The following is a 25,077-nucleotide window of genomic DNA, read 5'->3' as shown; positions in this document are numbered from 1 at the left end:
TACAGGGAGGTAAGAGCTAGCCATTTTAAATTGTATCCGAGATTGAAGATTATGCACATAGCATAAAAACAGGTACCTGAAAATACATGAAATTCATCAGCTTGGTGACCTCTGGTTCCAACACTTCCACTGTCTTCTCATAGATTTCCACACGATTAGGCTGTTCATTGCATTTCACCTATGAAAAAAAAAAAGAGACACGAAGAGAGAAAGCTGTAACAAAAATGAAGTATGCACATAAAAAGGAGAGAAGAAATAGAATAGGGCAGTAAAGGAGTTAAGTTAGCAGCAAAGGGCATCAACTGGGTGAAACTGGTGCCTGTATATATGAGCCCAAAATTACAGTACACATCTTGACAAGCATCTTTCAGAAGTGATTTCCAAGTCTGCTACACTTCTGTTACAGTGAGCTCAATATGCTCAGATTTGCATTTATTTCAACAATAGTAGATGCTGAAATTAAAGGGAACTTCTGACTTCTGTCACATGCTCCCTATACCTGGAAGAACTAACTATTTCTTGGGACACTGCGGAAAAGTACAGACAGTTTAGGGTGCCTGCAGCTCAACAAACCTACAGGTTCATGAAGAAGAGAGAGAGAGAAAAGAAGATAGATATTTTCAGTTTCGAAAGAGGGTGATTGCTGTGGTGCAATTGTGCTTAACTGACAAATGAGTCAATGGAAATACCTGTACCAAGGACAAGAATAACAATTTTACTGCTTCAAACAGGGTCATTGATCAAATGGGTAAAGTAAAATGTAACACAGCTCACGCTATTGATCGCTAAAGAATGATTTACTGAATTCTTAAGTGTACAAACAAGCCACTCCAAAAGGGGAAAGGACTTCTAAGTATGTCTACCTATTTTTCATGGCAGTTATATAAACCAGTGACTCATCCACTAGATTATTTTAAGTATATATAGTCTGGTTTTGTATATATTTGTATCTGTCTTTATTATGCTTAGGATGCTTTCTTAAATCTGGCAAATACCTGTAACCAGCAAATCTTTTTCTTTACAGAGCCCAACAGCTCAAGATTAGATTTACCCACACAAGTGTCTTTTTGGTGTCACTGAGCAATAATTCTACAAAATGTGTATTTCCCCCTGGAACTGGCACCACATCTAAGAGTCAGGTACAGCAGACTCAAAAACTGGATGGCACTCTTGGTTGTGACAGCAAACAGCGACCCAGACTCCCTTCATAATGAAACTGTACTCCCCTCGTGGTCTACGAGCTGCAAATTCTTTAAAGTGACATTAAAGTAAAAAAAAAAAAAAAATGTTCCCTCCCCCCAATGTTAATGTCAGCACTTACCTTAAAAGGAGAACTATGGGGTTAGGGCTTTTCCCCACAGTTCTCCTTAGGGTAACGAGAGGACACAAACTAGCGTCCTCCCGTCACCCTAGCCTCAGTATACCGCGAGCTGTAGCTCGCGGTATACTGAGACACCGCAGCTAAAGCGGATCCCGACAATTGTGCCGGGATCCGCCCAGCTGCGTGACTGACAACTGGCTCTGCCTATCTAGAGGCAGAGCCAGCTGTACCCGCCCCTTCCCCTGTCCAATCCGCCAGTCAGCGCTAGTGGAACGGAGCGGGGAGGGGGGAATCCAGCCCCTCCCCTGTCACGGCAGAGAGCTGTGACAGGATCAAGAGGTGAGCGAACGCCGCTATGTGTTCGCTCACCTCCCGATCTACTGAGCCGACCTGTGACATTCTCATTGTCACAGGTCGGCTAGAACTATGAGGTGAGTGAAAAGCACTCACCTCATAGTTCTCCTTTAAATTATGTTTCTTAATCCGATCTTCCTCTTCTTTCCTGTCGTTTTCAGCCTTCTCTCCAGCGCTGCTGAGGGTGTCCGATCCAGCGCTGACTCCTCTGTCCTTGCTGGCACTTCCGATCCCATGGTGTCTGCATGCGGGTGCACGCGTCCATAGACTTAACTTACTCCTCGTCTCCCGCCCGAAAATCCGAACTGCGCATGCGCCTGCCCCAAGATGCTTTGCGGCCGCCCGAGCAGTTTAGGATTCTCGGACGGGAGCGCTCGACGAAGACAGGGTTAGTTTAAACCCATGTTCAAGCAGGATTTTTTTCTTTTCTAAACTTTGTGCATATATCTACTGCTTGCAGATCCAATTTTCCAGGAGCTGTTCAGGTCTAAGACACTTCTAGAGCTCACCAAGTATCTACTGGCTAACCAGCATGCGTCAATTCTTGGCTTCTAGAGATCAGTGCAATTGTCCCAATTTATGCAATACTTGCCACCAGCAGAGGTTTTCTCTCGCACTCCGACAGTGTTACAAGTCAACTGCCCTCAAACAGACACACTGTATCCCTGATACTGAACTCTCCATACATAGGCCTCTCTCTATGGTATGTTGCTCGATGGGAGTAAGAGTTTTATTTACAGTTCTCACCAAAAGACAGACAGAATCCCTTTCTTTACTCACAGGACAAAATACCAGGACTCATGCTTTAAGCTACTGAATCAATGGTATAAGACACCCCAGGTATTGCACTCTGTGTCCCTGACTCTCACAGATATGTTAACATTGTGGTAAAGGAAAATTTAATCCATTCCACAATTTCTGTACATGCAAAGATCTCCAAAATGTATCGTCAGAAGTTAGGTGCATTGCTCATAAATTTACTGTCAATGCTTAAATGTAAACATGCCTCTTGAAAATTTTAAACTGCTTTTTCTGGCTACATAGCCTTTCCAGTGCTGTAACTTTTACATTCTCTTAGGCATTTTGGACATACAGTACTGCACTAAATCAATCCTAATGGATAAAAAGATTTCATTTAACATGTCATCCTATTATTTTTATAGAACCATGGGTTATTGTAATAACTTACCTGTGGTATAGCCCTTGAGCAGCTTCTCCATGTGTACAGCATAATGGCATATTCTTGCCCTTCTTCCAGCATTTCATTCTATAAAAGTCCAAAGTCAATTAATAAAGTATTAACCCTTTGACAAAATATGTTTATCTCATTACTATATTAATGAAAAATGAATGAAAGTCTTAAAAATAAATAGCATTGTGCCACAAATCACATATTGGGTAACTTCAGAAAGAAGAAATTGAAATAAATTGATGAAAATGTGATCACTTGTGTGTTCCAGGGTGGTACAATTCTTTTTTTTTGTACCCCGTACATTGTCCAATTACAGATTACTTAACATTTTTCAATGGAACTTATGGGATAACAGCCATCCTCTGTGTAGGGGTCAGTTGATTATCTGCTTGCTTTCTATAAATTTTAAACTAATAACATTTTTTTTCTTACTAAACAAGATTACAGATAAAGTCATCACTATATTGAACAATGTGATCATGGCAGATATGCTATTGGCACAACTTACTAGTCAAAAGGAGCACTGCTATAGATGTGGCAACAGCAGTCACCAATGTTCAAGATGCCTCAGTGCAGACTTGATAGAACAAGAAATAAGCCATTTATGGACATAAAACATTATGTCAGACATGCAGGTCTTATCAAACTATTTAGGAGGTATTTCTACTGCTGGCTCTCAGATAAACAAGCATGACTGGCTAGCTCATGCCTACATAGATATGTAAATGGCACTAGGAGGTGCAGAGAACAAAGCATGTGCAGACATCATAAATCACTGCCTTACGTTGTGAGAACAATGTTTTCAAACCAGCATCATTTTTCCCTCTCCTCCCCAACCCAATTACCCAGCGTCTACTGCTGCCACAAATTTAAAAGTTACAATCTACATAAATCACTGGACAGAATTACAAATCCTCAGGCACAGAAGACATGTAACAAATGTGTGTACAACTGTGTATTAGCCGTTTTCCCAAAGTTCAGCTGTCCTTGTATCCCTAGCAAGTTACGGTTCAAATGTTCAACGTAGCAGATAACCATAGAACAAAAACATCAGTTTAAAACAGCGCTCTTACTTACCATACTAGAATGAACAGTTGCTTGTTCAATGTATCTTGCAATGCCAGTGACAAAGGCATTTCTGTCTTCAAAGTTAGTGTTAAAATTTGGCTGCCAATTTAAAAACACAAAATTAATCAAATGAAGCAATTGTTTATTAACAGTAGCTGCTTACATTACAAAAACAACTTATGATCATTTTCATTCATATTTATTTTAAGTACTTTTTAGTGTTGCATTAAAACTACCAGCAAAACACAGTGTCACTCTACGCTGTCATCAGTTCTCTCTCATTCCTACTGCAGACCTTTCAGAAGAGCGGCAGGCAGGTTGGAACGCGCTTTCTCCCAGCAATTCCTACCCTGAAACAACTTTTTATGATTCTAGTTTGCTGTGGAAAAAAGATTACTATTACTACTGTTTACACAATAAGACATTATATTATTTGATCAAGAAACAAATCAGCAGCTAGTGAGTTTGCTACATTTATTCCTGCCAAGCACGATCATGCTTTTACTTTGATGAAGGAATTTTTTGTGACTGTAGCAGTGGGCCAGTTTATTAGTGATAACTTTGACACTACTTAAAAAGGAGAACTATGAGGCGAGTGAAAAATCACTCATCGTCATATTTCGAGCCAAAGTGTGACAATGAGACTGTCACACGTCGGCTCAATAGATCGGGAAGTGAGCGAACACATACCGGTGCTCGCTCACTTCTCGATCATCTCCCTGGAGAGAGCACTGACTGTCAGGCTTAACCGTATTTGGCTCTAGAGAGGCAGAGCCAGCTGCCAATACGGCAGACTGGTGGATTTTGACAATATTGTCAGGATCCTTTCCAGCTGCAGCGTTGCTCTGGGATGTCAGCATGCTGACTTTGAGTCACAGCGGTAAAGCAGGGTATGCACGCAGTGAATTGTGGCCGGTTCTTTATGAACTGGTCCAAATTCGCACAATGGGTGCCACCGTCAGGATTCTTCCGTCTGGCATCCTTCAGTTAGCTGATCGAAGGAGCAGGTTGGAAAATTCTCAGCCGAGCGAAGCTAGCAGCCAATCAGCTGCAGGCTCCATTTGGGTATTCTGACAAAAGAAACATCAGGAGATTCCTCAATCCATACTTGTAAGCGTTGATAGAGGTATCTGTTCTATTTCCTTCGTTCAGCCCACGGGTTGAATGAAAAAAATAGCACCGTGTATGCCCAGCTTAAATTAGTACTCCTGTACCCCAAAAGAGATGTAAAGACAAAAAAAGTTTGGATTTACCTCCCTTTTAATAAGTTAACCAGGAACTACAAAGAAAGAAATTGTGAAGCAATGTTTGCATCTATTAACATCTGCTCACATTTTATTGTTTTGGTATTTACATTTAGCAGATGTCATTACCTAGTTATACAGCATGGCAAAGCCAACAGCACATACCTGATACAACAGTGATGAGGGAGGTGGCTCAATGCAGGGTTGCTGGTCAGGCAAAGGCAGCTCCTCCAGCAGGTCTACATTAGACAAGGCGTCCTCAAGTGTTACATGGGTCGTCATTCTTGCGCTGTAAAATCAAAGAGCAGATGTAGTAACAGTAGCACAGAACCATCTGAAAACAAATTAGTAAAGCACAAATAAGAACAGGAAAACACATGTGTCATATTTCCCTTAGCAGCTGTGGATGTCTTAGCACCACCACACATCATTATCTCTTCCTTGAATCATATACTGTAACTTGTGTTGCATATTAAATAAGTGCTGGGAAAAAAAAAAAAAAAAGAAGATTAAAAAAAAATCGGTAACTTTTTGGTAGACTCTTTTCTACTATATGGTACTTGATAAATTGCATCAAACCTTGCTACCATTCTTTCTGCTTCTTATAATCCAAAATACCAGGTTGAAGATATTTTGCTCCACAACTATTTTCATCAGGATTTAAAATGATGAAAACTAGGGATGCAGGGACCAATCAGGAAGCTGGGCAGAGTGTCATTACACGATGCATGGCTTCCTGATTGGCCGGGAAGTCGACTCCATGCTCTCTCATGAGAGAGCATGGAGTCGACTTCCCGGCCAATCAGGAAACCGGGCAAAGTGTAATGACGCACTGCCCGGCTTCCTGATACAGGAAGTACTCGTGCTAGGCATCAGAGCATTTGGGCGAGTACGAGTACTCGCCACCGATATCGATACTAGTATCGGTGCATCCCTAATGAAAACCCATCCGTCTATGTTTTCGTAGTTATTTTTTTCATTGCTTTGGGCAAGTGCATTGTGATCTGCTGCCATTCTTATCAAAAACCCTTTTACCCTCTGTCGACAGATGAAAAGGACATTCATGTTTTTTTACCCAGTGCATGTCACTAAGCCTTGTACATATGTGAACTGTCACAAAAAAAACCAATGGTAAATCTCTGCACATGCATTAACGTGGGTTAAAAATGCAGATGTAAAAAGGACCTGAAATTGGTATGTAATGGTGTTGCCAACTTCGAGCCAGAAAAGGTATAAACAGTTCAAAACAGTGACAATCATAGTAAGATCATTTAGTTTCTTTCACCTGAGGTCCCCTGTTTGTTAGGCAAGTATCGTTCTCCTGGCAACCACCAGACACGTCCATCGGATTGCCAGACAGAGAAGCGTGATTCGTCACTCCAGAGAACACATCTCCACTTCTCTAGAGTCTAGTGTCGGCGTGCTTACACCACTGCATCTGATGTTTTGCATTGCACTTGGTGATGTAAGGCTTGGATTCTGTTGTTGTGCCAGTCTGAAGGCCACACGAAGTTTGGAGGTCTGTAGCTATTGACTCAAACAGCTACAGTTGGCGACTTCTGCGCACTGTGCGCTTCAGCATTCGCTGACCCCGCTCTGTCATTTTACTTGGCCCACCACTTCGTGGCCAATTTGCTGTTCCCAGTTGCTTCCACTTTGTTATAATAACACTAACAGTTGACCGTGGAATATTTAGTAGCAATATAGTGTATGTTCCCATTCGCATTAAAAAAACTTTGAAAAAAAAATGGCTGCTTAGATTTTTAAGTGCTCTACTTGTTTAAAAATCCTACCTAGCCTTCCCTATGTAATGTTAAGAAGGGGAGGCGAATGTTTAATTAACCCCGTCTGTACTGTGCCAGCAGATTCTATTATTAGTTGTAAACTAGATTTGAACGTCGTCTGTTCTAACGAAGGGTTAAAGTCTTCCCGGCATTGTGTGTTAATGAGAGGATGTCCAGTCTGACACTATAGTTTCTCTCTCAAACTGCTGAGTAGCCTGGAATCTGCACAAAGGCCTTCACCATAGAGACTTCTAAAAGGTGAAAAGTAGATATTTTTTAATTATTTTTCGATATGCTGTATAACTAAAAACAAAGAACAAATTTACCCACACATAGTGGGGTTTTTTCCAAATTTGACAGTAAAATTGGAACTACACTGGAAAAGTTGGTGACACACCCTGAAGAAAATGAATAATCACGTATAGCAAGTCCAACTCTAGTTCACACCCTGCACAAGACAAGAGATAAAAAACGGAACCAGCAACTTCCTGTAACATTGACAAGTTTGTAATCAGGCTGTGGCAGCGTGCTTTATATTTGTTCCTCTTACCATAACAGAAAGTTTAAAAATACAAGAGACTAAAACTCCAATAAACAATGCAAACTCTAGGCCGATACGAAATCCACAACAACCAGGATTGTTTTCTGCTGGATTAGAGTGGGAAACAAATATCAGAACCAGTCACAAGAGGGCAGATAGAAGAATACCAAAAAATACAGAGCTCCGGATCCAAAAAAGGTCCAGTTTGTGACACATTAATCACAAATGTTCCATTACCAAAGGTAATAGAAGTCCACCCCCAGCAGCAATCTAGGGGAATCTGGACGCAAAGGTGAATACAAGAAGGTACTATGTATGTCATACATGGAATTAAATTAATAAAGCATATCTAAACACAGTAACAAAACATGGAATATACTGAAGCTAATAAGTCGTTAGATTTGGTAGTCGCATTTGTTTTCACTTTTCTGAGCACATAGAAAAAATACACGTTGACCTTGACAAAAATACAAGGTCCTTGTCACTTCCCATGAGCTAAAAAGACAGCACAGGCATTCTTATCATTCTTGTCTCATCAATCCACCATGAAAATTTAGATGAAAAGAGAAAAGACATGTTCAGCCTACAACCATGGCTACCTCCATAGATAAAAGAGGAGTAGTAAGAATAGCCTCTTTAGGATTAGTTCACACCATCTTCAGTGCGCTCCGGCCTGATTCTGGCTGCAGGCATTGATATGCCACGCGTTCCAGTGCGGCTGGAGGGCGTGGCTACGGTGCCATTGAGTTAAAGGGACTGCCACGCACCCTCCCACAACAAACTTAGCCGGCCGCAATGCGATCCAGTGCGTTCGACTGAATCGGGCCGGAACCCACTGTGTCTGGTGTGAACGGGCCCTCAGGACAAGTAGTGTGTTATTTGCACATAGGATTACTGGGTAAAAAAAAAAAACAACAAAAACGAATGCACAGACGTGCATGACGCGACATTCAAAGACTGGCAAGTTACAAAATACTACATTTTTGGTTTTGGGTTTAGATCTGCTTTAGCACTGTATGGGGTGCAAATAAATACACCAACACAGGGCCAAAGTGACTTCACAACAACACTGAGACAAGTATTGGTATAACCGGACACAGTGCCATAAGTAAGGGGTCACCTAAAAGATAATATTTAATAGCTATAAATTACATGACAAAAATCAATTTATTGGCAGCTAAGGGCTCATTTATACTATTTGTGGTGACTAAGGTTCTTCTGCAACTGATCAACCCAAGTCACCACTAGGGCACATTAAAAAAAAAATAGTTTTTGGTGTGCCCCGTTCACACCACAACCCCATTGTAATTGTGGTGCACAGAAATGAAGACATGCATTTCACAGTGCACTGGATGGCCATAGATCATTGCACCACAGATCAGTGCAGACCTGAGTGGGATCTACACTCCAAATAAAGAGAAAAAAACCCCCCCCCCGCCCCCAAAAAAAATCTGCCACACAATATATAAATCAATCATTCCAAATGGCCAATTCAAACAAAGCTGTCCCATTTCTAAGCTTTACATACATATGACATGTCTATGGGCTTTGATGGGCAAACGCAGTGTGCTTTTGATATCATTTGAGACACGTCTAAGATCGTTCAGGATTCATTGTAGCTAACCAGCATTTGACCTGCTTCAGCTGCGTTGCATTCCCATATTGCCAAATAAATAATGGGGAGAGAAGCAGTTATGAAGTGAATGCAAAGCCGTTTACCTGCTAATTTGCCTGCCTACAAAATGTAATGGCGGATGCTCAGGTTACACAAAGCTAAATATACCTCCCCTCCGTGGCCAGACTCCATACAGAGTTTCAATTAGAGACAGACAGCCTGAAAAGAGGAACAAAAGCAGTTTAATGTTGGAAAAAGAAGAGGTTTTTGGAGTCACTGTGTGGTGGGTCAATTAATTTTTTTCTAAATACACAAAATAATGACACTGCTGAGGTGTGTATGTGTGTATTTATTTTTATATACATACACACATGCATACATACATACACACCCATATACAATCTTGTGACCACAAACCAGGAAACCTTTCACTTCTAAGTGTCTTGCGGCTTCATTTCTTTAGGTACCTGCACATTGTGGTATAATGCAGGAAACTGTGGCAGTCAGCAATGAAGGCAAATAACAGCTATGTTTTCTGGTAATCACAACATCATACAATTTCCATCTGCAAATATTTTGACTTTTCTAACAAAGTCTAGGGAAAGAGAACCGAAAGATAAGAACTGACAATTCCAGGCCAAAGATGGCCACACACTGGTAGATTTTATATCAACGTTCATTAAGAAAAATCTCATCAGGACATTTAATAATGCCATCAGAGACTTGTAGAATGTTGTTTGAAATGTTCAGTTTTAACATTCGATATTGGAATGAATGGAGTTTCCTGAACAAAATCCACATTCGCGTTCAGAATTCCGTTTGTTCAAGAAAACATTTTCCATCTTGCTTCTGTGATTTTTCTATGGTTAAAATCAATCCTACATTTACCACTATGAACTATTAGAAAATTGAACTGAATTTCTACCGGTGTATGGCCAGCTTTGCAGAATAATCTGTCATGTGTAGAGTACAGTAACCTATGGCAACCAGGTTTCATCTTTTTCCATGTGACTACAGCAGACTGAAATCCTAGTGCCTGTTAAAGTGACATTAAAGGCTAATTCTTTTTCCCCTTAATCCGATCATCTTCTTTCCTGTAGTTTTTAGCTGTCCCTCAAGCACTGGTGCGGGTCTCCGATCCAGCGCTGACTCCTCTGTCCTCCTCTTCTCTAATGTCCCACGGAATCTGTGCGGGTGCACGCTGCTCTATAGACTCACCTTGTGTCTCTCCTTGTCGCCGAACATCTGAACTGCGCATGCGCCAGCCCCAAGATCCTTTGTGGCCGCCTGAGAAATTTTCAGATGTTCAGACCGGTGCGTGCGGTGAAGACACAGGTAAGTATTAACCCTTGGAAAACTTTTTTTTTTTTATCGTTTTGCATATATATACTGCTTGCTAGCATTAGATATATGCAAAAACATGCAAGGGTTTAATAACCCTTTAAGGACTACTGCAATTGTTATATACCAGTCTACCAGCTTTAGAATATATTTAAAAAGAAATGTCACATATTGAAAAAAAATAAACAAAAGCGCACTTCATAAAAGAGAAAAGAGATCTGTGAATGGATGATGAGGCTGTGCGGGTGGAGTCATGCATAGCCACTGCAAATTCAAATTTGCATACAAGCGGGGGGAAGAAATCTGCATTTCATGTTACACCCTAAATATATGGGGGTATAATAAAAGCATAAGCAGGAAGGTAAATTAACCTTTAACTACCTCCGGGCCAGCCGTTGTAAAAAAACGGGCGGCTGGGAGCTCTCTAGATCTGAGCGGGTGTCTTTAGACGTCCGCTAAGACACACACCCTGGCTCGAGCAGAAAAAAAATGCCGTCTGGCGACGGCAACCCGCCAATGCAGCAGTGCCATCCGTCCGTTTTTTTACTACGGCTGGACGGCAAGAGGTTAAAGTCCCCACCCACACATACACGCATGCAAACATGCGTCGGGGGCGCATACGTGCAAAAAAGACGATTGTGCTCATTACGCCGCACATGTTACATATCGCCGCGAACGTCGAAATGAGAGCAATAATTCTAGGGCCAGTAATCACTGATAACACTAAACTGATGAGCGGTAAAAACTTTTAAAGTGTCGCCTATGGCCAATTTAGGGTATGGCAGTTTTCTGCGATTTCGTGGGCGCGCGCAATTTTAAAGCTTGACATGTTTGGTGTCTATTTACCCGACGTGACCCCGACTTATATATTTTACCAAAAAACTGGGTAATAATAAATCTTTCCTAACATAATGTTAAAAAAAACTTATTTTTTTCAAAATGTCAGTAATTTTTCCTAATTATAGTAAAAAATAAAACCCGCAGTGGTGATTAAATACCACCAAAAGAAAGCTCTATCTGTCCCCAAAAAATGGTATAAAATTAATTTCAGTACAGCGTTGCATGATGGAATAAACGTCAGTCAAAGTACCGCAGCGCTGAATACTGAAAAATGGCCTGGCCAGGAAGGGGGTCTAAACACCTGGTCTTCAAGCAGTTAAATAAGAACTCCGGGCATATTAAATATTCCCACACACTGCCAGAGTTAAGTGCTTGTTTGGGTCTAGGGTCTACAATAAAGCGGATATACTCACCCAATCCTCAGTCCCACCTGGCTGCTAGACTGGTCCCTGCAGCCTCTTCTTCCCCTGGGCTCCAGCGGTCTAAGGACCCATGACATCATCAAATCGATTTACTTGCATTAGATGTGAGGACACCAAGGGACAATCCACAGCCAATGGCAAATCGAAAGAGAGGTGAGCGGTAACTGTTGTGGAACCAAGTATTGGGGAAGTATCTCTAGACCAAATCGAGCACCAAAGCCTTGCATTGTGGAAATGGCCCCACCGGAGAGGTTCATTATTAATATGCCCAGAGTACTTCTTTAAATCCTATATCTCCCTAATAACCTAGATAAGTATTTGACCTTCCTTGAATTCCACCTAAAACTGAAAAAGCAGGTTGCATCACCCACAATTGACATGCCATTACTGGATTGCTCAGTTTATGCCCATCTTCCTAGTACCATGATCATTTAGGGCCCGTTCACACCGGACACAGTGCTTTCTGGCCCGATTCTGGCTGGAACACACTGGATCGCATTGCAGCCGACTCACTTTGTTGTGGGGCTGGAGGGAGTGTGGCGGTCCATTGAAGTGAATGGCACCGTAGCTACGCCCTCTGGCCGCAATGCGATCGGCCGCACGGGAACGGAAGGCACATCAATGCCTGCGGTCCAGTCAGAAAAAATGCTGCTAGCACTATTTTTTTCGGAGCGGACCGGACTGAACTGGAATTCAGGTATGGATGTGCCTTGCGTTCCCGTGCGGCGGATCGCATTGCGATCTTGCGATTTTGGAATGAACGTACGAGTTTCATGAATGGAAACCACATTCACTGTGAATTTAGTTCATGAAAGATTTTACAAGCTGCTCCTTCGATTTTGTACATCAATTTGGTGGAAATCGATAGTTGACCCCAGTAACTATTAGAAAATCGAATAGTGCTACTGGTGTGTAGCCAGCCTAAGGTACATGAGTGCGCAAGCATTTCTATTTCCAGCCCCTATAGTGGTGTCACACAGAAGGGTGCTGACAATCCACATTTCACCCATTATAAAATGAACAATGGTGTAAAAAAAAACCTGGACTGAACAGACACACAGCAATGACAAATCAGACTTCAGCTTACTGCTTACACATGCAGACCCAAAGAACTAGATGTGCCATTCACAAACTACTATTTATTACATTACAGTTTATACTGTGTTTTGATACATAGCAGGAAAAAAAAATAACAAACGTTCATAACCATTTACAAAAAGATTCCAAAGCAAACATATATTACATAGTATTTGAGGTTGGGGAAAAAAGTGTGTGTGTGTGCGTGTGTGCGTGCCTAGTACTTAAAGGGTTTCTAAACCCTCCCGTGCTAGCAAGCAGTAGATATATGCAAAAAGTTTTTTTAAAAACCCCTTTAACAGCAGTTCAAACTTACTCCCGTCTTCGCTGCACGCTCCCGTCCGAGAATCCAAAACTGCTCGGCCGGCTGCAAAGCATCTTGGGGCGGGGCGCATGCGCAGTTCGGATTTTCAGCCGGGAGACGAGCAGAGACGCAAGGTAGGTCTATGGGTGCGTGCACCCGCATGCAGACACCGCGGGATCGCAAGTGCCTGCAAGGACAGAGGAGTCAGCGCTGGACCGGAGAGCCGCCGCACCGCTGGAGGGACAGATGAAGACATCAGGAAAGAAGAATAAGATTGGATTAAGAGACATCATTCAAGGTAAGCGCTAACATTAACTTTGGGGGGAGGGAAAACATTTCATGTCACTTTAAGAATACCAATACCCCTGTATGTTACAGTCTCTTAGGAGAGTATATAACTGATCTTTGAACAAGTCAATATTCTTAGCAGATGCCGCTGCTTGTGGCAGCAAGTTCCAAAATGTAAGCGCTTTGGATGAAAAGACACCCCTACGCCTTTTGGACAAATCTTTTCTCCATCAATTTTAGGTGGTGACCTCTAGTCCTTGTTAGGGAGTTCACAGTAAAAAGTTTATTGCGGATGTTGCCATCACCACCAAACATTTTGTACAACAAAATCATGTCCCCTCTTAATCTCCTCACTTCTAGTGTGAACAAGTTTAAATTTAGCAATCTTGTCTCGTAGCTTAGGTCCTCCAGCCCCCTAATTAGCTTGGTTGCCCTTCTCTGGACTCTCTCTAGTTCAAGGACATCCTTTCTGTGGATTGGTGACCAAAACTGGACCACATACTCCAGGTGAGGCCAAACCAGCGATCTATAAAGCGGCAAAATGATTGCTTTGTCTCTACCTTTTTAATACAAGACAGGACTCTGCTCGCTTTGTTTGCTGCACCCTGGCATTGCAAGCTGTTATTCAATCTGTTGTCTACAATGACCCCCAAATCTTTTTCCATGTCTGACTTCCCTAGTAGAGTCCCTATTAATATGTATTCCGCTTGCCTGTTTATAACCCCAAAGTGCATGACTTTACATTTTTCAACATTAAACCTCATCTGCCATATAGTTGCCCACTCCCCTATTTTATCCAGGTCCTCCTATAGTGTTATATTGTCTTATTACATCCCCCATTATTCATTTCCAGACAACTTATATAAATCTATTTAAGAAACAGGAAGAGTAAATGACAATAGAATATTAACAAATGCAAGGAGCAAAGATCCAAAAGCAAAATGCAGCAAGCCATGACAACCAATCTGAATTTACTCTGATATTTTAGGCTGGCACAACAGATTTTCATTGTTTGTTAAAAAGGTACTGAAGTAACAAACACTTTGTTTTTTGCAGATTTCATATACATATGCTTCAGTTTTCACTAAAAGTATATATTTAAAGTGGAAGTAAAGTAGGTTAAGCCAATAAAAAAAAAGGGGGAAAAAAGCCCCCCGGAGGTGTTTGCCATAATGTACTTATACGCAGACAGCATATTAGCACATCGTGGCCGACTTACATTGCAAATGATCCCCTCTAGTGTTGCACTGCCTGCTCTACCCTGGGTCACTGTCGCTGCCATCTTCACCCAGACATTTTCCAGGTTCAGCCTCTTGGGCCTCCGGACTGGTTGGGCTGGCATGATGCAACTCATCTAAGCATGCCCACAACTGCTGATAGACAGCTAGGAGCATTTCAAGGTTTTAATGGTTGGGGGAGGGGACTATGTTTCATGTTCAGAAAGGTGTACTATGCCATTAAAGCAGCTTGTGATGAGCTTTATGTTACGTTGATACATTTTATGTTGTTCAATGGGGAGATTATTCAGTCACTAGCAAAATGTGTGGAATGGAACTTGGAATGGCACATGGCGATACAATCCTTCCTGGAGTTCAAATTCGGGCTCATGTAGAGATGAAAAGAAGAAATAAAGTCTTGCGTAGCAATGATGGTGTGCAAAGCACAATTACCCATAGCACTCAAACTATGTTTTATCAGACGCTAGAAGACTAATAGTTACAATTCTGTCAAATTTGAACCCCTAAGAAGCACAAAGGGATCAGACTATCCGCCCAATACTTCATCTAGATAATGCAATACTGCACCCAGCCCACCCCACCCTTCTTAGTAATATAGTGATCTTGGAACACTTCTACTGGCTCTTAGTTGACTCTCAGATACAGAAAGTTTGTTGAAAATAAATGCTTGTTAGCCCCCAATGTGATAGCAATAAAATAAAAGTATAAAAAAAACTGACGGTAAATAAATAAATAAAACCTCCAAAACACATGCGTTGGGTGCGTCTATGTACGAAAGTGGCAATCGTGCCATACACGAATTGCCTGCAAGCCAGAATGAGAACAAAAATTCTAGGGCCATCCTTCACGGTTAACTCAAAGCCCTCATTCACTCGAGTAATGGCTGGCCCGTACAGATCCGTGCTGCGTGCACGGCCGTATCGGGCCGCTCCCAGGAAAGACAGGTGCTGCGTGTGATTTGTACGCAGCAGCCTTTACTTCTCTATGGGAGTACGCAGCCGTAAGCCACCCTGCGCTCACCTTAACTGCACGTCCGTGCGGGTGTCCGTACTCATACGCAGACAGGATGGATCCTGTCTACGTCCGAGCAGGGACACCCGCACCCATACAGACTTCCAGTTCGGGTGAGCGTAGGGCGGCGTACTCCATAGAGAAGAACAGGCTGCTGCATGTAATCACACGCAGCACCAGTCTTTCCCGGGAGCGGCCCGATATGGACGTGCATGCAGCACGGACCTGTACGGGCCGGCTGTTACCCGTGCGAATGAAGGCTAAACTGATGAGCCTGTAAGGGCATTTAAAGCTCCACCTATGGACAATTTTGGGTGCCGTTTCCAGTTTTAAGTCTTGACATATTTAGTATCCGTTTACTGGATGCAATCTCAGATCTTTTACATTTTACCAAAACAATTGGGTATTATATTTTGCTTGTGTGCACTAAAATTAACTTTAGTGTAACTTTTTCTGAAAATTTGGGTTTGATAAACAGTTGCACTGTATATCCCAGGATATAGTAATATAATGGATGTCTTTTTAAAGTATCATTCACCTTGAATCAAGCATTCATATATCGTGCCAGTGCACATCTAGACATTTATGAAGATCTAAAATGTGAAAAGGCTCTCTTCCTGTCTGTGCACACTTCCCTCAATGATGGTTAAAGAGAGAAGTGAGTCTTTCGCATTCCTCACCAATCCTGTTGACAAAGCAACCCTGAAATGACTACAGTTCTGTCAAAAAGGAGGAACAAATGGCACACTGCAAGAACAGCAAAAGCAATATTATTTCTGACTATAGTTATTGTGGTGAATATACAAGTTTTGCATCAAAATGAATTAAAGGGTCAGTCCACCCAAAGCTTACATTCGTTTCTTATAGCTTTCTGTGACTATTGGTCAGATCTTTGCACTTCTGTTCCCAATTCTGCAGGACAGCTGTGGCCACTGTAAAGGCTTTCCACTCTCCCTGGTCGATTTAGTATTTCTTTTGAAATATGGAGAATGCAACAAGAGGATCTGGAATATGGAGTAGGAAGAAAAATGCAAATTCCTATTTGGACAGGGACAGATTTCCAGAATTAGTGCCAGGAAATGTTACTGTTTGAACATCCAAACATAGAAAGCCAGGGGCCAACTCAACCTACTAGGCTCCACCTATAGCTAAAATGTCAATTTGTGTGGACTGGCCCTTTAAGAGAGGAAGCGATTGGCTACACTCACTGGTTGATGCTGGATTTTCAAGGTTGTTTTAATTTATATTAAAGGGAAAGCTTGTAATACCTCAAAGTACACGTAAAGCTGTGACATGCCTTAATCTGAGGACTGTATTCAGAACTTTGTCAAAACTTGAACATCCATGTGAATGTCACCTTTGAAGTAGCCACTTCATTAAAATAGATGTTAAAGAAGCCCAGCTTTGAAGAAAACAGTACTCAAGGTTTTAACCATTGCCAGTCACATGGTGAAAGGCCTTTGTCAGGTTTGTACTGCTCTGTGGATATCAGTTTGGGAAATTGCCAATCACTTCCTCTCCTGATGGCATGCAGACAGCAATCAAACCTGATAGAATATCTAACCCTTCTTTGGAGAAACATCTGGGTGACCACCATTACTGGGACAGAAATTGGAGGACACGGACAGCCATGCCAACCCTTTCCCACACTACCCAAAACAAAGACAAATGTAAACTTCTGGCCAGGAGGCAGTCACAAAAGTCCCACTGCTCCAATTCCAAATCCGATCTCTCACCCTCAGCATGTACCAGGTGCAGGCTGAAGGTGCACTCTCACCTCCCGCAAATCAATCTTCCAAAGACAGCCCCACTGAACCGGTAAGTGTGTGTAAAATCAATCCTTAATGTTGCTGGTCCAACATATCAACATGGTATATGATTAAGCCCATGCGGTGAAACGCGTTAGAGCCGGTGCTATGGGGGAGCGATTGGAGGTGTATACCATTTGATATGTTGGACAAGCGGCATTGAAGATTGATTTTACACATGCCTACCGGTTCAGTGCGGCTGTTTCTGGCCAGGAGGGTTACAGACAGACAGTGTTGGTTAGTCAGCACCTCTGCCTAAAAATCTGTCTGTAAAATAATATAAAATAAACTGCAGCCCTTAAGAAAAGCTGTAGGGAGACTAGCACTGCTAACCTCATACTAAAAATACTAGGTACCAGGATGTCTTTGGGGTCAGTGGTTTGGAAGAAGTATGCAGGCAAGAAAGTCAGAGGGAAGTCACTCAAAGTAAAACGTGACTCAAAGTATTGAAACCACTGAATCGGCACGATAGCAATTTCAGATGGAAAGGTCAGCAATGGCAGCCTCTGTGTTCTTGTAGTTTTAAAAGTTCCTTCACCCAAGACATCTAACACATGATCACTACTGAAAGAGGAAGGGGATCATAGTTCAGGAACAGTTGTTTGGTTGGCCCAGGGTGTCTGCACCATCAGTCCCCTAAACTGCTCCTGTTGGGATTGCAGGTCCAAACGTCCAGGCCAACACAGGATCCCACAGCAGTGTTTCTGTAAAATAATCATAATTTCAGGGCTTAGACAGTAGGTTTAAATCCCAACTCCTTGCAGTTAATCCTTTCACCCCTAGATGTCTAGCATCATTTAACCCAAGGGACTAAGGACATCCTTGTGAGCGCAGGGTCATCTACCTGCCCCTGAGGAAGCATCACCATGGCACCCTGCACTCTCACGCAATCTCTTGTACTGTGCGTCATGCATACTTGCATGTCTTTGGTTTCATGACAGACTGAAGGGGGCATAGCCTGTGTAAAGGTAGGCCACTGGGGAGTGAGTTGCAATAGTCGAGGCGAGAGATAACAAGGTAGTGAATCAGTAGCTTGGTGCTGTCGTTGGTTAAAGCAGACGTTTACACTAAAAAAAAAAAAAGAAAAATCACATTCTACCGAAGCATCCCTCTATGTATGATGATTAATAATAACAGACATGTCCGGTGTTAAATGCTGTGATTATGAAATACTTACACTTGCAGAGCATTCACTTCCTGCTTTGAAAGGGCAAAATGACTTCAGTTTGCCAAAGCAATGCACACTAGGATTTCCTTGTCATCAGCAGAGCATTGCTGGGAAATCTCATCTCAGTGGAAGGCATTTTCCTCCCCTGAGAGGATATGCATGGTCACATGTCTAGTCACATGTACCAATTTTCAGGAAGTAATAGGAGAGCTAGTAGCCTGCCCTTAGTAAACATGGCCACTGGGAAAGAAAAGAGAAATAAGGTATGCAAAGAAAACAAAGCCGACAATTATCTAGACGTATGCGTTTGTAGAATGTCATTATAAAGGTGTGCTTGTTATTATTTTAAAGATATGGGTAAAGGTCAGCTTTAAGAGGAGGCTTATTCTTGAAATGTTACAGGAGGTGAAGGATTATGTGGAGAAAAAAGTAGGAAGCTGTAAATCAAACACACTGGTGATGATATGGTTCAGCACAAAAAGGATTCAATATAAGTAAAAATAATGTAGCCGGGTATGTATACAGTATATGCGTGGGGGGGGGGGGTGTGTGTGCAAAAGCGCACACACAACAAATAGCAAAGGTTCACGGTGTCTAACTTGTGTCATCATCAGAGCTTCTTCAAATATTTCACATTTTTTCAAAAGGAAGGATCATTTTACTGATCAGTACATGGAAACAGTCCAAATTATCAGATAAGGTGGATGTGTCACTAGAACTAATATTTGCTTTGCATATTAATGGTTAAGTGCTTTCGTTGCTTGTTTGTTTCCAGTCTGAAGAAGGCTTGTATACTAATTTGTCTGCACATTTAGTAGTAAAACAAAATAACAGCCATATCCTTGTATATTTAGTGCACTAGAAAGCTCATCTATAAGTTTATTGAATGTATAAATGCTATCAGCAGATACTACTGACTGTGGAAGGGAGTGCCACATTTTGACTACTCTCACAGTAAAGAGATTGAACCGCTTGTTGTGCCACCGTGTCATCAATACTGTTCTTGGTGTAAACAACCGATTCTGGATATTGTGGTCCTCATTAATGACTTTGAAAATAGCAATAAGGTCCCCTCTTAAGCTCCTCTTTTCTGAGGATAACAAGTTTAATTTCTGGAGGTGATCTTCATAGCTCAGGACTTCTATCCCCTTCATTAATTAGTAGCCCTTCTCTGAACTCTCTCAAGTTCAAGGACATCTTTCCTGAGGGTTGGTGACTAAAACTGTAATAAAACTTGCCAATTATCAAGTGACAGTTAAGGCCACATTGAAAATGTCAAGCTAATGAAAAGTACAGCAGGGCTGATATATAGACATAATAGAGCAAAGGAAGTATGTTTCCATAGTCTGAAGCATCAAATGAAGCAGTCTCCAGGAGCTGTCTGTCTACTAGCATGGAGAAGGGAGGAGGGAGTGGATTGCCTTGCTGTGTCTTTGTGTCTGTTGAGTCATACACCGCTTACTAGCACACACAAAAGGTGGCTCCATAGGACCCTGCAAAGGTAAAGGAGCAGCCCTAAAACACAATACTAGGACCAGTGCTCAGTGGACTAGCTGATTCTGCAGGAATCTAACATTTTTATACATCAAGGAGCAGCATCCATTGTAAGTGATTTTATCATCATTGGAAATAGCTTTAAAGAACTACGAGGTGAGTGATTTTCACTCAGCGTCATAGTTGGAGCTGACCTGTGACAATGAAACTGTCACACGTCGGCTCAATAGATCGGGAAGTGAGTGAACGTATACCGTCGTTTCGCTCACTTTTCGATCATGTCCCTGCAGAGAGCCGTGACTGTCACTCACGGCTCCCTGCAGGGATTCCCCTCTCCGATCCTCCGCCGTTGGCTGGCGGAAGGGACGGGGAGGGGGCGGGTACAGCTGGCTCTGCCTCTAGATGGGCAGAGCCAGCTGTCAATCACGCAGCTGGGTGGATCTGGACAGTAATGTCGGGATCCGTCCCGGCTGCAGTTGTCTGTAGCTCGCAGTGATGACAGCTGTAGCTCGCGGTATACTGAGCTTAGGGTAACGGGAGGATACTAGTTTATGTCCTCCCGTGACCCTTAGGAGAACTATGGGGGAAAACACTTACCCCATAGTTCTCCTTTATTATCACTTTAGGATTACAGAAGTTATAATATTGTACCCATTGACAAAGTTAAGGCAGCATATACAATAATACAACAATATGCACAACAGACACTTGGAGAATGTGGACATTCACTGACGGTTCCATCCTTTTTTCCTTTATTTTCCCAATTTAAAAAATATATATAGTTTAACTTTTAAACTTCCCGCCGGCTCCGCCCCCCTACGACGCGGGCACTTGCAAGGGACGGAACCCGGAAGTCGGCAGCCGCCGAAGACACCGTGGGGATCGCGGACAAGGTAAGACCTGTGCACTGTATTCCCGAGTGTGGCTCGGAGGTTACCGCTTTGTTAACCCCGATCCACACTCGGGAATACCAATGGCAAAGAAGCTCCTGTACTTCTTCGGGCGTAGGGCGTTTTGCAGCGCATTCCTATGTGCTGTAAAACGCCCAGGTGGGAACCATGCCCATAGGCAATTATTGGTTTTCACATGTTGAGCGTTTTACAGCGCGCAGGAACGCACTGTAAAACGCCCAGGTGTGAACCAGGCCTTAGATAGAATAGGGAGGGGTTAAAGTCCCTGTCGGGTTATAGTTTTGTCTGGTCTGTGTACTATAAGGCTAGGCTCACACCTAGGCGACTGAGCTGTTTTTGCGCGCTTTTGTTTAGACGATTTTGCTTTGAAAACGGCGCAGTGTGGGAGGTGCATTGCGTGTCAACCCAAATGCACTTCCTGCCTGCAGTGTGACCGGTCACGCTGAAACGCGCGGTACCAAAAATAACATGCACTTTTTTTTGGATTGCAATGCACAGTATTTGCAGTACTGCACGTTGTGGCACGGCCAGTCACACTGCGGGTGGGAGGTGTGTTTGGGGTGCCATTCAAATGAATGCCACTCATTGCATCTCCCACACTGTAATCGCACAAGAGGTGCACTGTGTGGTACTGCGTGATTAATGCATGGAGATGGTGTGAACTGGCCCTGAGACACACACAGCTTACCAGCACACACAAGGGTGGTTCCATATGACCCTGCAAGGGAAAGGAGCCACTCTAAAACAGGATATCAGGGTCAGTGCTCAGGGGACCAGTTGGCTCTGCAGGAAACTAAAACATTTAACATCAAGGTGCAACATTCATTGTAAGGGATTTAATCAGTATATGAAATAGCTTAAAAATTTTTTGTCTTTAACATCACTTTAAAGTTTTTACCAGAACTGGAGAATAAGGGAAAAGCTCAACAGGAAGTGCTGAAAACTATCTAAAGGATTATTCCCTTCACTTTGGAGACGTTTCCTTTCACTTCCTGCTGCATCTCTAAGGGCTGGTTCACACCACAAAGTCTGCGTTCCAGAGCGTTCGGCCTCTGGAACGCAAGTCAGACAGCTCCCTGCGTTCAGGAGCAGGAGGGGGCGTGGCGTTAAAAATCAATGGCACTGCAGCCATGCCCCCCGCCCGCAGTGCGATCGCCCGCACCTGGAATGCAGGCATATTAGTGCCTGCGTTCCGGTCCACTGCAAGTTGCAAAAATACTGCAAGCACAATTGTTGCAGATCGCACGGGAGCAGAACGCAACCACTAATGTGCCTGGGTTCTGGGCAATCGCGCTGCGGGCGGGGGGGCATGGCTGCAGTGCCATTGATTTTAACACATCACCACGCCTCCTCCCGCCCCAGAACGCCGGGAGCCGGCCGTCTTGCGTGCCAGAGGCCGAACTCTCTGGAACGCATACTTTGTGGTGTGAACTGGCCCTAAGACAAGAAGTGAAGGTAAATGTGTCCAACAAAACATAAACTGAAGTTTTAACCCTTTCCTAGGTCTATCCAAAACTATATAACAAGAAGGCTTTGACTATACATACGGTACACATCAATGCATAACTTTATACTATGTGAGCATTATTTTGTACACACAGTGTTTGGGATAAGATGGACAAGGACATGATGAGGAGTAGATTGATCTTATGAGCCTGCAGCTATTGAGTAGTATGAGCAGTCATACATATGATGGAATGATCCTCCACTATGAGTATAGCAGGCAGGCTCTCCTCTCCCTGCATGTCACCCATTATAATAACATTGGATGTCATCGCTCAGTCTGCTCCACACCCCACATATACTCCACAATCTAGCGTGGGAGGACCATCATAGAAAAGCACAGAGACTGCACATGCATGTGGGAGCCCCGATGGGGGGATTCTGCATGTGGGAGCAGTGACACAGAGGGAGCCGTGGACAGGAAGTCTCGAGCTGATCCTGAGCACTGATTTAAGTTTCTCACCCTGAGTTTGGAAGTTCTCCGGCCCTGCGATCAGTGAATTCTTGTCCTGCCAGCTGCTGCACTGCTCACATGGAGAACTGGTCTGCTGCCTGCTCCGTAATAGGTCAGTGTCGGTCCTGGGGCTCCCGGGTCCCCCCGACTCCACCTTCAACTCTGTACAAGCTGAGGCCGAAACTTCCTAGGCACGACCAGGAAACACCCTTCCTCCCAGGGCCATAGAGGAGTAGGCAGGAGCGGCTCCAACTGAGGCTCCGCCTCCTGATCCCGAGCTCACCACACCCACCAGCTGTGCGACTGTGCCAGCGCTGGCAGAGGTGTCACTGCAGAAGGGTGAAGGGGAGGGGGCCTGTATGGTCAGCAGTTTGTGTACCCGTATAACATAGTATCATTCATGAGTCATCAATGAATCATAACTGAAGAACACTGGCTTCGTACACTATATAGAAAGATACATTTGCCCATTGTATTCTATAACCTACAACATTTATTACCTTATGTATCACCTGCACTTCCAACTAGATTGTAAGCTCTTATGAGCAGGAGACTCTCCTGTATAGAAATTGTATCTGTAGTGTTTCTCCATTTTGGAGAGCACTGCACAAACTGTTGGCGCTATAAAAATCCTGTATTCTAATAGGAGTAGGCAATCTCAGCACTGCAGCTGTGGTGAAACTACAAATCCCATCATTTTTCTGCCTCTTGAAGTCAAGCCTGTGGCTGCCAGCCAGAGTGTTGCAATGCCTCATGGGACTTGTAGTTTCACCATAGCGGGAGGTGTAAGGTTGCCTACTCCTGACCCACAGAGAATTAAAGCATACCAACCTCTTTCCCTGCTTTTAAACAATCGCAAAAAAAGTAAATACTTTTGTTTATTTTATTATAAGGGCCTGCATATCTGTGTTTTTCACCTAGGAGAGACTGAAGCATGCTGCCGCCGCCTGTGATACCCAGGCCACGCATCTCAGGAAACTACTGAAAGAGTGTATACACCCAGGGCCGGACTGGCCATTGGGCACACCGGGCACTTGTCCAGAGGGCCGGGCTGAATACAATCAACTGGATTGTGTTTGGCTTGGCCAGCCCGCTATGCCCGATGCTATGGATCAGCCTGCTCTGTGACCTGCTCCGTGACCTGCTCCGTGTAGATCTGCTCTGCCTGCTCCAAGCAGGGAAGTGGCAGCCTGAGTGAGAGGGGTTAATCCACATTCCCTGGGTCGGGAGGAGGCAGAGAACCCTATATTAGGGCACAGAACATCCTCCCCTGCATCGGGAATAGGCCCCGAAGGTACCTGCACCCTAGCACTCTGTGGGTCAAAATTTACAAAAACACAAAAAATGTGCCAATCGTGCACGAGGTGCAATAAATAAAGGAATAGTGCCAGTGCACCACGCTGACAGGCCGTAGGGGCCGGGTGCTACAAAATTGCCCCGGACTAGCCATAAGGCCTGTCCAAGAGGCGTTGTGCAGAAATTGCAAGGTGGTGTGTGACCAAGTGCCAGTGAGTCATGTGGGTTCCCACACCCAAGTGACTTTCTGAGCACCCCTGGGACGCCACACCTAGGGGGCACAACACCACGTGCTCTGCCGCCTCCCAACCCTCCAGCCTCGACCAAGCTTCGTAATGTCAGATGATGTGCCTGTAGAACCCCACTGGTGTGCATGAGTGAGGATTTGACCAGCCACCTGTCTTCCTGAGTGCCCATGCAGAGCGTTACATGCCGAGAGAGAGTTGTCTCTGCCCCATGACAGACAACAGTGCACCAAATGGAGCTTGAGGACAAGAGGGACACCCTGGGGAGCAGTTGGAGAGTGCAATTGAAGAAGCACATCCAAGGTAGGATGTCTATTACACAATGACCACCTGAGAGCCTGCACTGACTACCTGGCAGCCCACACTGACCACCCATGAGTCCAAACTGGCCAGCTGAGAGCCCCACTGACCATTTAGGGAGCAATGACCTGTACAACGTGCTTGGGGTGTGGAGGATGGCTGGGGATATCACGACTTGTAGCAAGCTTCCTATATTGTTGCAAGGTTTGTATTTTGGTTTTGCATAGTGTGGCAAGGTTTGTATGCTGGTGGTAGCAA

At 43.6% G+C, this 25,077-nt stretch overlaps 1 protein-coding gene across 2 annotated transcripts in view; it reads right to left on the bottom strand.

Annotated features, from left to right (window-relative positions):
* The window catches only part of CYFIP1 (cytoplasmic FMR1 interacting protein 1), a 92,258-nt gene extending 68,988 nt beyond the window's left edge, over positions 1 to 23,270 (bottom strand). For both annotated transcript variants that reach the window (XM_018562810.1, XM_018562809.1), the window contains exons 1-5: positions 22,988 to 23,270; positions 5,345 to 5,468; positions 3,945 to 4,034; positions 2,865 to 2,942; positions 77 to 178 (exon numbers count right to left, since the gene is read on the bottom strand). In XM_018562810.1, coding sequence (XP_018418312.1) covers positions 77 to 178; positions 2,865 to 2,942; positions 3,945 to 4,034; positions 5,345 to 5,461 — 387 coding nt within the window. In that variant the 5' untranslated portion in view covers positions 5,462 to 5,468; positions 22,988 to 23,270. The remainder of the gene's footprint in view (positions 1 to 76; positions 179 to 2,864; positions 2,943 to 3,944; positions 4,035 to 5,344; positions 5,469 to 22,987) is intronic.
* Positions 23,271 to 25,077: the final 1,807 nt, after the last annotated feature.

This window comes from Nanorana parkeri, unplaced genomic scaffold (genome assembly GCF_000935625.1).
Source record: "Nanorana parkeri isolate BGI_ZX_2015 unplaced genomic scaffold, ASM93562v1 scaffold601, whole genome shotgun sequence".
Classification (NCBI taxonomy): domain Eukaryota; kingdom Metazoa; phylum Chordata; class Amphibia; order Anura; family Dicroglossidae; genus Nanorana; species Nanorana parkeri.
This window is presented reverse-complemented; position numbering and strand designations above follow the sequence as displayed.